The sequence below is a fragment of the Poecilia mexicana genome, unplaced genomic scaffold, assembly GCF_051168715.1.
Source record: "Poecilia mexicana isolate PSO_F unplaced genomic scaffold, ASM5116871v1 scaffold_11, whole genome shotgun sequence".
In the NCBI taxonomy this organism is placed as follows: domain Eukaryota; kingdom Metazoa; phylum Chordata; class Actinopteri; order Cyprinodontiformes; family Poeciliidae; genus Poecilia; species Poecilia mexicana.
This window is the reverse complement of record NW_028263380.1, coordinates 17,659,898-17,672,229: the sequence shown is the minus strand read 5'-3', so window position 1 is coordinate 17,672,229 and position 12,332 is coordinate 17,659,898. Positions and strand designations below refer to the sequence as shown.

The 12,332-nt window shown below is 38.9% G+C and overlaps 1 protein-coding gene across 1 annotated transcript in view; it reads left to right on the top strand.

Annotated features, from left to right (window-relative positions):
- chrna11 (cholinergic receptor, nicotinic, alpha 11) overlaps window positions 1-12,051 on the top strand; it is a 28,748-nt gene extending 16,697 nt beyond the window's left edge. Inside the window, exons 8-10 of the mRNA XM_088010335.1 lie at window positions 3,458-3,544; window positions 5,652-5,761; window positions 8,714-12,051. Of these exons, the coding sequence (XP_087866461.1) occupies window positions 3,458-3,544; window positions 5,652-5,761; window positions 8,714-9,436 (920 nt within the window). The 3' untranslated portion in view covers window positions 9,437-12,051. The remainder of the gene's footprint in view (window positions 1-3,457; window positions 3,545-5,651; window positions 5,762-8,713) is intronic.
- The last annotated feature ends 281 nt before the right edge of the window (window positions 12,052-12,332 follow it).

Below are 12,332 nucleotides of genomic sequence, written 5' to 3'. Positions count from 1 at the left end.
CTCTTGTTGTCTCACTGCACCCCAAGAGATGCAAAACCTACAAAAACCGTTTCTGTCTGGTTTTGAACCAGAGACCTTTTGCATGTAAAGCAAACATGATAACCACTACACTACAGGAACTGAACTTCTCTGCTTTGCTTCAGTTTGAGGTTCCAAAGTTGATGATGTGAGATGCAACGCATGAAAATTTCAACTGAGGTTTGCACTCAGATGCCTGGATTCAGAGTACAGACCATGACACCACAGAACCCTTGTTGACCTTTAGTTATCACCTGTGATGAATAGAACATGCAAAAATCTGTTTCTGTCTGGTTTTGAACCAGAAACCTTTAGCATGTAAAGCAAATGTGATAACCACTACACTACAGAAACTCATGCTCTTTCCACTGTTCCTGGTAGATGATCCACATTTTGTTAGAGACTAATGTCAACAATGGGCATGGAACAATGTCAAATACTTAAACCACAGATCCTCTCAGAGAGCACAGTAACTTGGTGAACAAACTGCCAGACTTATAATTGTGCCTAATTTCACATTACAGTCCATAAACTAAGCCTGGGATCAACAAATTGTATTAAAAATGTCATTAGCAGAGACAAATGGTTCTACAGAGACTTGGCTAAATGGCTAAAAAATAAAATCAAAACTTACAAATAAAAAATTGTTAAAAAATAAAATTAACACATTCAAATAAAAAATATCTCTGAAATACAATCAACACTTGAAAATTAAAAATTGTTCAAAAATAATATCAACACTTCAAAATACAAAATCTCTGGAAAATAAAATATTACGTATGTTGTTTTGGAAAACATTAGAATATAAGCACTTTTATCAAATATTCATTGTGGTAAGATCATGTAAGTTCTTCTTAAATCCATGGAAACTCAACAGTTTGTAAGGTAGGTTAGCTCAGCAGGTTAGAGCACGGTGCTGGTAATGCTGAGGTCGTCGGTTCAAACCCCGTATGGGGCAATTCATGTGTAAGGTCTTTCAGACAATCAACACTTCAAAATAAATAAGGGTTCAAAAATAAAATCAACACTTCAAAATAAATAAGGGTTCAAAAATAAAATCAACACTTCAAAATAAATAAGGTTTCAAAAAAAAATCAACACCTTACAATAAATAAGGGTTCAAAAATAAAATCAACACTTTGCAATTAAAAAATGGTTCAAAAATAAAATCAACACTACAATAAATAAGGTTTCAAAAATAAAATCAAAACTTTACAATTAAAAATGGTTCAAAAATAAAATCAACACTTTACAATTAAAAATGGTTCAAAAATAAAATCAACACTTTACAATTAAAAATGGTTCAAAAATAAAATCCACAGTTCAAAATGTATAATGGTAACTGTTTCTGTCTGTTCAGTCCATAAAATAAGCCTGGGATCAAAAATGTACTGAAGATGTCATTAGCAGAGACAAATGGTTCTACAGAGTCCAGAACGCCCAGGAGAGCAGGGTCCTGGAGGAGCTGCAGACATAACATCTGTCGGTTTCGGAGAAGCGAAACCATGCAATAAATAAATATATATCCTGGTAAAAGCTCACACCGGACTGCTCAGGGTAAAACACTCAAAGAGTTCAGTTGATCTGTTTGGATCAGACAGATCCAACTGACTGATGAATTAGCGCAGATTTTTCTGCAGATGGGAACCAGGAGGAAGTTGTTCAGACCCCAGCAGGTGAAGTGATGCTAATTTAAGTGAAGTCGCTTAATTTAATTTATTAAGTTATTGGGGCCTCAGTCAGTGGTTTTTGTCACTACGAGAAAAATGTAGATACATTTATCTGCTTAATCTGTGATGGGATCTGGATTCGCGGTGAATATTAACTAAACCGCATAAAGGTGATTAAATAGCCGATGTTAATATGATTGTAATTTCATGGATAAAAATAGTACATGACCGATTTTATTTTATGTTGTCGGTCAAGATAAGGATAACAAAAAATGTCTAGCGCGACCTGCCGCCCTGACAACAACTCACATACATCTTCATTCACAGTCTTACTTGTAAATCTATTTTTCTTTTCTTGGACGTTTTGATGTTAGCTTGTCGATGTCTCAGTTTTATTCGCTGGGAAAATCAATAAGCAGCTTGAGGTGACTCTGCTGCTCTCTAGTGGCGAGAAGCCGTAATGTTGGCTGGTAACAATCGGAATGCATTGTGGGAGATGTAGTTTGTAGTCAATTCGTGCTCAAACCCTATTTTAAATCAATCATTGGCCTATAAAATGCTGGGGGGGCCACATAAAATGACATGGCGGGCCACATGTGGCCCGCGGGCCTTGAGTTTGACACATGTGTTACTATGACTCATTTTCAATTTTATCTTTAAAATGCCATTTCCACATAACTTTAAATTTTGATCCATTTTATTATGTAATTTTTAAATACTAAATTATTGCTGTTTTGATGAGTTACTCTGTACTTAATTTTAACCTTTTACCAAATACTTTTTCACTCCTACTTGAGGACATTTTTGGTATTTTTTGCTAAGCAAATATGCAATAAATCAGTTAATCGCATGTTAAATTGAAACAAGCTCAATCATTTTCATTTGCATTATTTATCATTTTTATCTTTTCTCTCTTTCTACCAAAAACTGGATGACAGAAGTTTCAGTCTTTTGCTTTTGTCTCACAGGACAAAACTTTTAAGAACAATTTTGTTTACAGAGACGTCATAATCTATTTTATTTCTTGTTTTTGGTTATTAATTTTGGATATTTCAACGTTTTCCCCTTCCGGTGTCAAATGATTTTTAGAATTGAAAGTTTATTGATCTGTTATTGCATTATTGTGTCATTAATAATGCAAGATGGTCTCAAAACAACAACATTATTTTTTATCGCAATAACTTTTGGGACAATTTATCCACCTGGAAAATTAGTTTTTATGACCAGACTGAACTCTGGTCGCTGCTGATGGCGAAGCGACGTCAGGACCGAGCGCTCAGGGTTAAAGGAGCCTCCTTTTAACAGGAGAAAATTAAACATAAAGGAAGCATTTTTATTTCACCTAACAGCCTTAAAGCACTCACATTTCACCTCTAAACTCTGGGGTTTAATTGAATGCTCAGATTAGAGACAGTTTTGCCAGCAAAGCACTGCTTAAATTAAATCTGGACCATAAATGATGTGGAGGTGGATAAATGAAGAGCATAAGGTTTGTTTCCCAGCAGTGTGAGAAGAGTTTTTTCTGCTGTTTTGGCTGTGGAGATGCGGAGCGTCCGGGTTGGGGCTGATTCAGTGTCGGGGCTTTAGAGAGTCATTTACATAAATCGACCAGATCCCATCATGAGCCTTAACCGTTTATCAAAACAATGAACACACAGGGAAACCTAACCACAGTATCGACTGCCTAGCAAAATGTAGCTAAAGCCTCAGAAACAATCTGAGTGTGTGTGTGTGTGTGTGTGTGTGTGTGTGTGTGTGTGTGCCTGCAGGTATCACCGTTCTGCTGTCGCTCACTGTTTTCATGCTGCTGGTGGCTGAGATAATGCCCGCCACGTCGGACTCCGTCCCGCTCATAGGTACGTGGAGAGCGTGTTTTCTATTTTTATGTAAATTTAAATAAAATATTCATGACGTCTAGTCAAAACATTCCACTAAATCAGCATTTAAAGATTGTAAATAGGAGTTTGCATCCATTTCCAGGCTTATGTGGTCTGGCAGCCTGGAAGAAAAAGACAGAAAGCCATTTTTTTTATTCTAAAAGAGAATCTCCATCCTCTCGATCGTCCTGTTCATCATGAGTGTTGTCTCTCTTTATGAAGCTTTTCTATCCCATGTTTTCATCCTGTGTTGTTTTCATCCTTCTTATTTCATTTTGTGAAGTAATTTCATCCAATTCATCATCCTTGCCTTGTTACATCATCCTTCTACTTCCTCTCTATGATGCCGTTTCATCCTAATTAATCTTCTGATTCTTCTGTACCGTCCTCATCATCAATCTTTATTTAACCATTCTATCCCTCTAATTTAAAAATGTAGAAATTAAAAGAAAAGCACTAGTTCCACTGGTGAAAATGTCGTGCTATAAGTGGCAATAGAGCCAGTATTTTAAAGTTAATATTAAGGAATTATTGACTTAAAACAAACTCCTATATCGTACTGAAAAGTTAGTTTTGTCTTATTTCAAGTGCAGATATTTGCACTAGAAACTAGAACAAAAATATTTCAGATTTTGTGGTTTTTTTTCAGTGTTCTTATTCACCACTAGGTGTGGATATTTATCATATCGTTTATTATTTATCGTGATAAATTTCTTATGGTAATTTAGATTTATTATGGTCATAATAAATTCCAATTAATGATGTTTAAAACAGTTCGTAATGTCAGGATTGTTAGTTTTACTATTTTCTTAACTGTTTTTTCAATCAAAGCATCAGTAAATATTAATAAATTTGAAAATATAATTAATCTGATGCAAATAACACATATTTATGTGACTTTATTTGAAGAATCTCATTACAAATTGGTGTTTTCCAAGAGCAGCATTTGTGTTTGTGTCAGTTACCTAAAAAGGAAGTAATAAATTATTATTATTAAACTTCAAGTCCACATCGCCCAGCCCTGCATCCGACAGTTTCCATCCTATTTATCATTCTGTCATCTCTTCTCAAGATTTCACTCACTTTTGTTTCAATATGTTCAAACTTTTCCCAACCAAAGTTCACTGCAGCGCCGTACTTTCAGCTTAGAGTCACATTCAATCAGTCTAACCCTTAATTACATTCAAATTTAATTTAAATAAAGCAAATCAATTCAGTACATTATCTCTCTCCCAGCGAAATCCATTTAATCTTCTCTCTCTTCTTCCTGTTTTGCCTTATTGCTTTTCGGTTTAAATCGTCTTCTTCCCAAAATCTCCTCTCCTTTAAACCAGTAAACTAATATTGGTGTGCTCTGGTCATTTATAGCAAACCCATTGTCCAGTTGAGCAACACGGTGATTTGCAGCTAGTCAGGTTTACAACAGAGAGCTTATTTATCGCACCTATATGCTACTGTAAGGACATTTTATGCTGTCATAACATACAGCTACAAGGAAGCAGCGCTAAGAAAGATAACCTAAAAAAAAAAAAAAGCTGAATTTACACAAGCCACCTGCTCACCCTGAAATTTAAGGGGCTAAATTTATTGTGGCCACGGTGCAGAAAATTAAAGACAGGAAAAACTTCAGCCAGAAACGGATGCAAATCTCGCCCTGAAGACACAACACCTTGTGTTTAAAAGCTTCAGAAAAATCCTCAGAGTGCTGCTCTCAGCATTTTTCTTGTATAAAGACAAACTGCTCTCATCTTAATCTGTTTGATTTTGCTGACATGAACAGAACGAATGAGCAGGGCCGTAACGATGCCATCAAACCTCAGTTACCTTGGGAAAAAAAAGTAAATTTGAATTGATTCTCCTCTTGAGAATGTGAATATGTTTTAAGTATTCAATCTTTGACCTCACAATGCTTGGAGAGAAATAAAACTTTACAGAAAACTCCAGCACCATGAAGGCAAATGACTGAGATGTTAACCTTGTAGATGTTTTTCTTGCTGCTCTGACTTGAAACTGAATTATTTCACAGCTTTCTCCTCCTCCTCCTCCTCCTCCTCCTCCTCCTCCTCCTCCTCCTCCTCCTCCTCAGGTCAGTACTTTGCCAGCATAATGATCATCGTTGGGATGTCAGTCATTGCCACAGTTGTGGTTTTACAGTATCATCACCACGATCCAAATGGAGGGCACATGCCGAAATGGGTAAGACACTTTACAACGTACAGATCTGGGAAAAATGAAGAGTCCACTGCACTGAACCCCATTGAAAACCTCCTGGTTATTCCACCAAATACTGATTTCTGAACCCGAGTTAAAACATTAGTTTTGTTGTTTCTAAATGAACGTGAACTTGTTTTCTTTGCATTATTTGAGGTTTGAAAGCTCTGCATCTTTTTCCTTATTTTGACCATTTCTCATTTTCTGCTAATAAATACTAAAGTTTTGCTTGGAATTTCGGCCACATGTTGTCAGTAGTTCATAGAATAAAAGAACAATGTTTCATTTTACTCAAACATATTCAAGGTTTCCCCCAGAAAACGTGTTAAGCCCAGTGGTTGGGTGCTAGGGCAGTCGTGTTTCTGAGTCCAAAAATATTTCAAGTTGACATGGAATTTGAAAATATCACTTGATAATTACACACCCGAGCACTAACTATAAAGTCTTACAAAAAACAAACATTTTAAAAAGACTTAGATAAATAAGCAATGCTAAGCCTGGTGGGGGCACAAGTAAAGCCTGGTGGCCCGCCATGCTTATAATACACTTAGGGAAACCCTGATATACCTATAAAAAGTAAAATCAGAGAAACTGATAATTTTCAGTTGTCTCTTAATTTTTTCCAGAGCTGTATTTTCATCATGTTTTCTCTTTTCAACCTTCCTGTTATAGTAATCTTACTTTTGTTATCCCACTGTTCTGCCCAGCTCAGTTTCGTTAGCGCACCGTATGCTGCGATGCCAGATTCTCTTTTTATTCGCCGACTTCATCGGCAGTGACTCATCCAGCAGCAGCAGTCTTCAGTAGCGTGTTCATCAAATGCCTCGCCACAGACTACAACAGGAGTGCTTTTCAAAGCACTCTGGATATGTGGGTGTACTCGGTTTGACTCACTCCCTGCTTCTGTTTTTCTTACCTTCTGCTCAATGCTGAAAAAAATAACATGCCTTTATGAAGAAAGTTAGTTCTGACATGCATAATTTATAGCAGAAATTGAAATGTGGATGGGTAGTGTAAAATCCAGGCATATTTTAAAAGCATGGATTCACTTTTTTCTGCTTTACCTGCAAAAATGAGAACCTTCAATTATTGATATGTGGACAAGTTTGCTGACTGCTTGTGCAAGCAGGTGCTTTATGCATTGACATATCGCAAGGACGTTCCGTTGATGAATGGCCTGTGTAGACAATGCGACGCCCAATTAGCAAACTAATTGATGAGCTTCAGATTAGGACAGTTCATAATTAGAGCGCTGCACAAAAACAACACCAGCTGACTTCCAAAGATGTTCTGCAGACACTAATTGAGCAGTCATTTGGACATTAGCTCTCATTTAGCAGCCAGACTCCCATCTGGATGCTGCTGGGTCATTCTGCCCTTTCAGGACACGCTCAGGCTTTTTTTTTTTCTTCATAAAGGATTGGAGAGGATGAGTGGAGCAGAAGTTTTAAATCCGAACCAATTTGTGCTGTTTTTATCTAACGCTGTAGCTCACTAAAACACTGCTCTACAAGCTCATAAGGGCAATAAAACAGTAATCACACAGCCTATCTCAGTGAGTCCACAGTTTGAATTTAGGGCTACATTTGAAAGTAACTGAGAGTTTCTGTTGATAATCTAGAAAAGGCATAAAGAAAAAAAAATCTTTTTCTTTTTTTTTTTCTTTGCCTCGGGCGTTCTTACCGACCAACACTGGAAACCGAGACCAAACTGCTGCAGAATGAAACAAACCACAACGCTGGAAACAGTCGGCATCTGAAATCAAACAGGCTTTTAGAACAGCTTCGTTGGAGCTCTGAGAGCATCAAGGAGAAATGATTTTAGTATATTTATAATACCTTATTCATTGATATTACAGTCAATTCTTCGAAAGTGTTGATTCTCTGTGAAAATGTTCACATTTTTCCTGTAAGACTATCATGATGTGGTAGCTGTAGGTGGTGAGGATGAAGCGACGGACCCAGGCGGTTGAGTAGTGATGATGACTTAATGATAAACGCAACAATCCAGGCAGCACAGATGAGCAGTGGCAAAAGCTCTGAGTCTGGTAGCAGCTGGTCAATCATATGACAACTGGGAGACGGCAGACAGACACGAGACGAGGATCTGACAAGGAGCAGGGAACACAGGTGTGATCAGATACACAGGGAGACGATCAGGTGTAAACAATCAAGGGGTAGACGGGACAACACAGAGACTCGACAGAACACAGAAACCTAAATAAGTACACAGAAAAACCCAATCCTTACAAAGACCACATTTTGCATTTCATTTGCTAGAACAACACAAAGTAATGAGTAAAAATCTGGCGTACAGTTTTTTATTCACTTCCCTTAATTTAATTAATAGTTGAACAACTCTTCAGGGATGTTTTGACTAGAACCTCCCGAATGTTCAGTCACAGTCAATGGGCACTGCGCCGTGGTCTAGCAACCCCAGTCAAGCCCAACCCCGTTACCTAGCAACCCAAGCGGCGCTCCAGCACATTTGGTCAGCTGGTTTTACTGCTGCTTAATGGCTGCTGGAAGGGACAAGTCCTTTGTTGTTGACTTACTATTCAGAACAACTCGCTGCACTCTTGTTGGTTGTGCAGGAAGCTCCACTTCTGCTTTTCAAAGGTGTTTGGGTGTATAATTGTACATCTGTTTGCAACCATTTTCACATGCAAGTGTAAGCATTGAGTAGGAGGCGTGGCCAGCAACTCAATGCTATTTGGATTTAAAATGACAAGAAGTCTGCAAAACTGAGCAGACTGAAATCTAATTACCCAAGAATCATTTTGTGCAAAAAATGTAATGAACATGTTTTTTTTTATAATCCAAAGACTTATCCTGACCTGTTCAAGGAAGCACAATAGATCCCCTTGATTGTATTTTTTCAGGAGAATGAGTAGTTGTGGAAGGGTTTGTATCTCAGTGTTTCTTTTTTCTCCTGCAGGTGCGTCTCGTTTTGCTGCAGTGGGTCGCCTGGTTCCTGAGGATGAAGCGGCCAGGGGAGAACGACGATCCGGAGCGACCGCCCTGCGCCCCGCACCTACGCCGCTGCTCCTCGGGATCACAGAGCGGCAGCATTCCCAACCCTCCCGACCCAACCCTCCACCCGCTGCACCCGCAGAACCTGACGCCTCTCCAGACGGGGCCCCTCCACGCGGGACACCCTCACCTGCAAACCAGCGCCAACAACAACGGGAACCTTCTCTACATGGGCTTCCCGAGCATCGAGGACTCTTCGGTGCTGTCGGAGCCCGTCCAGAGGAACAACATCTCCGTAGGACCTCCACGGGTGGCAGGAAGTCCGCCTCCTCACCTGCCGTCGCAGTTCTGCAGCTCCCCTCCGCCTCCAACTCCCAACATGGACACAGTGGGGTGTCCCAGCACTGTCTCTAGTGGCGGGGGGTTCGGAGGGGGACCAGGAGGGTGCTCGACATCTGTGATGGGCGACCCGCAGCTGCAGGCCATCCTGGAGGAGGTGCGCTACATGGCAGACCGTTTCCGAGAGCAGGACGAGACCGAGAGCATGGCTGACCAGTGGAAATTTGCGGGCGCCGTGATCGACCGCCTGTGCCTGGTGGCGTTTAGCGTCTTCAACATCATCTGCACCATCTCCATCCTCATGTCGGCTCCAAACTTTGTGGAAGCTATTTCTAAGGATTTTGTTTGAGGGGGGAGAGGGGAAAACAGGAAGAAAAAAACACACACGCAAAGGAACGTTTTGGAGAAAATTAAGTATGGGATGTAGAACGGAAAGGGCTCTGATCCAAGGAAACACGATTTCCAGCAAACTGTAAGCGCTGTGATTTGTGATTGCAAGGATCTGGGGGAATGGAAAGAAACTAATGGTTTTCTTTGCAATACCTGCTGTTTCGTAACCAAAAAAGAAGAAAACAGATGATGAAGGGAACATAGGGTGAAGTTTAAATGAAATTAGAGTGCAGGGTGCTTTATCAGATTCTTGACAAGGTGAAATTGGTTTTTGAGGCCGATTTGAAAAGGACTTTTGTTTAAAATTAAAGGGAAATATGAGTCTGACAAGGACGCCAATGCAACCTGAGGTAATGACGGTCTGATGTCAGGGAAGACTGTGGGCATAAAAGAGGAAGAAGAGACAGACAGATAGGCAGCGACAGATAAAAGAGACGGATATGTGACTGTTTCATTTCCTCAGTTATGGGAGACAGCCTCTTAGTCCCACAGGTGGAGAAAATACTGCATCACTCAAAGTGATGTGAGAAGAAGAGGCTTTTACAAGGACACAAAACAAAGAGCAGACGTGAAGGACAGACACTGTCCCTCTGGGAACCTGAGACAGGCAGAGTTTTGGGAAGCTGCTTGATGCTCGGATGCACAAAAGATGACCGAAGATCAAGCGAGTCGCATCGCACAGGAACTCATCTATTATTCAATCACATTTCAGCTAATGACAGTGAAATTGAAAGGCTTTGGATAATCCTTCAGACTAACAAGCTTCTCAAAGATGAACTCCCATCTCTGCTTGTGAGCCACTTTGAATCTCCGAGACCTTATCTCTGTGAAACGATTGCCAATCAGAACGCTCCCCAGCGGCTCGCTCTGTGTGCGGCGCGCGTCTCGACCCGGAAACTCGAATTAGCCGCTCATCAACAATGCAGCGGCCCGTCGCTGTGCCGCTGCGGAGACCGATGAAAATTCACGCACCGGTTACTTAACTGCATCTGGCAGGTCATAACGGACCAACGACACTCATTGGATTTCATATTAGAGGTTTAGTAACTCAGGCAGGAGGTCAGGGCTCAGAAAGGACACCAGAGGCAGAAGGAAGAGGATGAGGTCATTAAACGTAGAGGAGCAGGCGCTTGTTAATTTCCTCTGACTGGTTTGCTGCTTCTTGACAGTTTTAATTTCAGAATATTTTTATGAAGTTTAAAGAATATACGAGAGCGCAAATCAACACCACAGCCTTCATGCAGGGATTTTCAGCAAAATATAGCAAGTCTCTCTGCTGGCAGTTTGAATAAAAACATCATCTTAGCTGGGCTTAATTCAGAAATATTAATGTTTATTTATTATACAATTCCACCCTAGTTTTTATTTATACCACAGTGGCTTGTAAAGGTATTCATACATCTTGAACTTCACATTTTATCCAGTTGCAACCTTAAACTCAGAGGAATTTCAGTGAGATTCTAGCTTTGGATTCGTTTTCAGTGTCAGTACTTTGTAGGACCAAAGCATCTTTAATCAATCAATCAGTCAAATTTTATTTGCACAGCACATTTCAGCAACAAGTCAGCTGAAAGTGCTTTACATTATAAAAAATAAAAATCAACAATAGAAGCATTAGATGTTTCCAAATGCCATCATTACACATCAAAATGTTGGCTGGTCTTTGATTTATTATGGTACCAAAGCAACTCTAAACAGACTTTAAAAAGTCTTAAATTCATGCAGCTAAAATTAAGGCTTTAAAATGTCTTAAATTCATAAAAAAATACAGGTTGACCTTACAACCTCTAATAACTTAGAGCTATTAGCTCTAAGTTTAATCAGCTAAAGGATGATGCAAAAATTTAAAACGTGTCACCCAACACATGGTACGCAACAGACAGAAAAGACATTTCAGAGGTTTTTGCTGTGCTTAGTTGTAATACTGTGACAGCAGATTAGGGTAATTGTAGTTAAAAAAAAAAAGTAAATTTCCACCAAAAATTTAGAAATTTTGAGAATAATCTTTAAAATTTTCTAGAATTTCTTTTGTAACTTTCTGAACTCCAAATGTTGAAAATTTACTAGAAAAAGATCAGAAAATTTTTGATTAATCTCAGAAATGTTCTTATTTAAAACTTGGTCATTTCTGACCTTGGAAAGTTGGAAATATTCTAGAAAACATTCAGAAATTTTCAAGTTTCTATAGAAAATTTCTGACAATCTCAAAATTTCTGATTTTTCTGGCATAAATTTACTCGTCATTCTTTTCTATTGGCAATGGCCGTAATATGCCGTCGTATAATGTGGCAGAATCCCTGAACAACCCTCTTTCATTTATATTTTTTTCTGTCTTAAATTTCAGTCATGGTGGCATTAATAAGGTCTTAAAAGTGTTAAATTTGACTTACTGAGATCTGCAGATACCCTGTTTCCAGTTATGCAGCACATTGTGCTGGTCTCTGAAATAAAATCCCAATAAAATACAGTAAAGTTTGTCATTGTAATGTGATAAAAAGCAGAAAACTTCAAATGGTGTCGATACTTTTGTAAAAGTATTAAAAGAAGGTCATGTTGACAGATACTTTTTTTTAACTTTTTGTTTGTGGCATCATTTTTCATTATTCATAGTTATACTCATTCCTCCAGATTACTTCTGATTATTTTATAAATTTGTATTTCAACGAAGAGTTTCTAACAACTTTGCTTCCAAGGAATCAGAACTTTATGTAATCTTTTAAAGTGCTCTTGATAAATATTACATCGGGATAGTTGGACTACCGTTCCTTTCTTGCTCATCTTCAATCCTGTACCGGATCATTTTAGTGGATTTCTTTACCTTCCTCTCACAGGGATGTTTCTATTTCTTTAGTTAC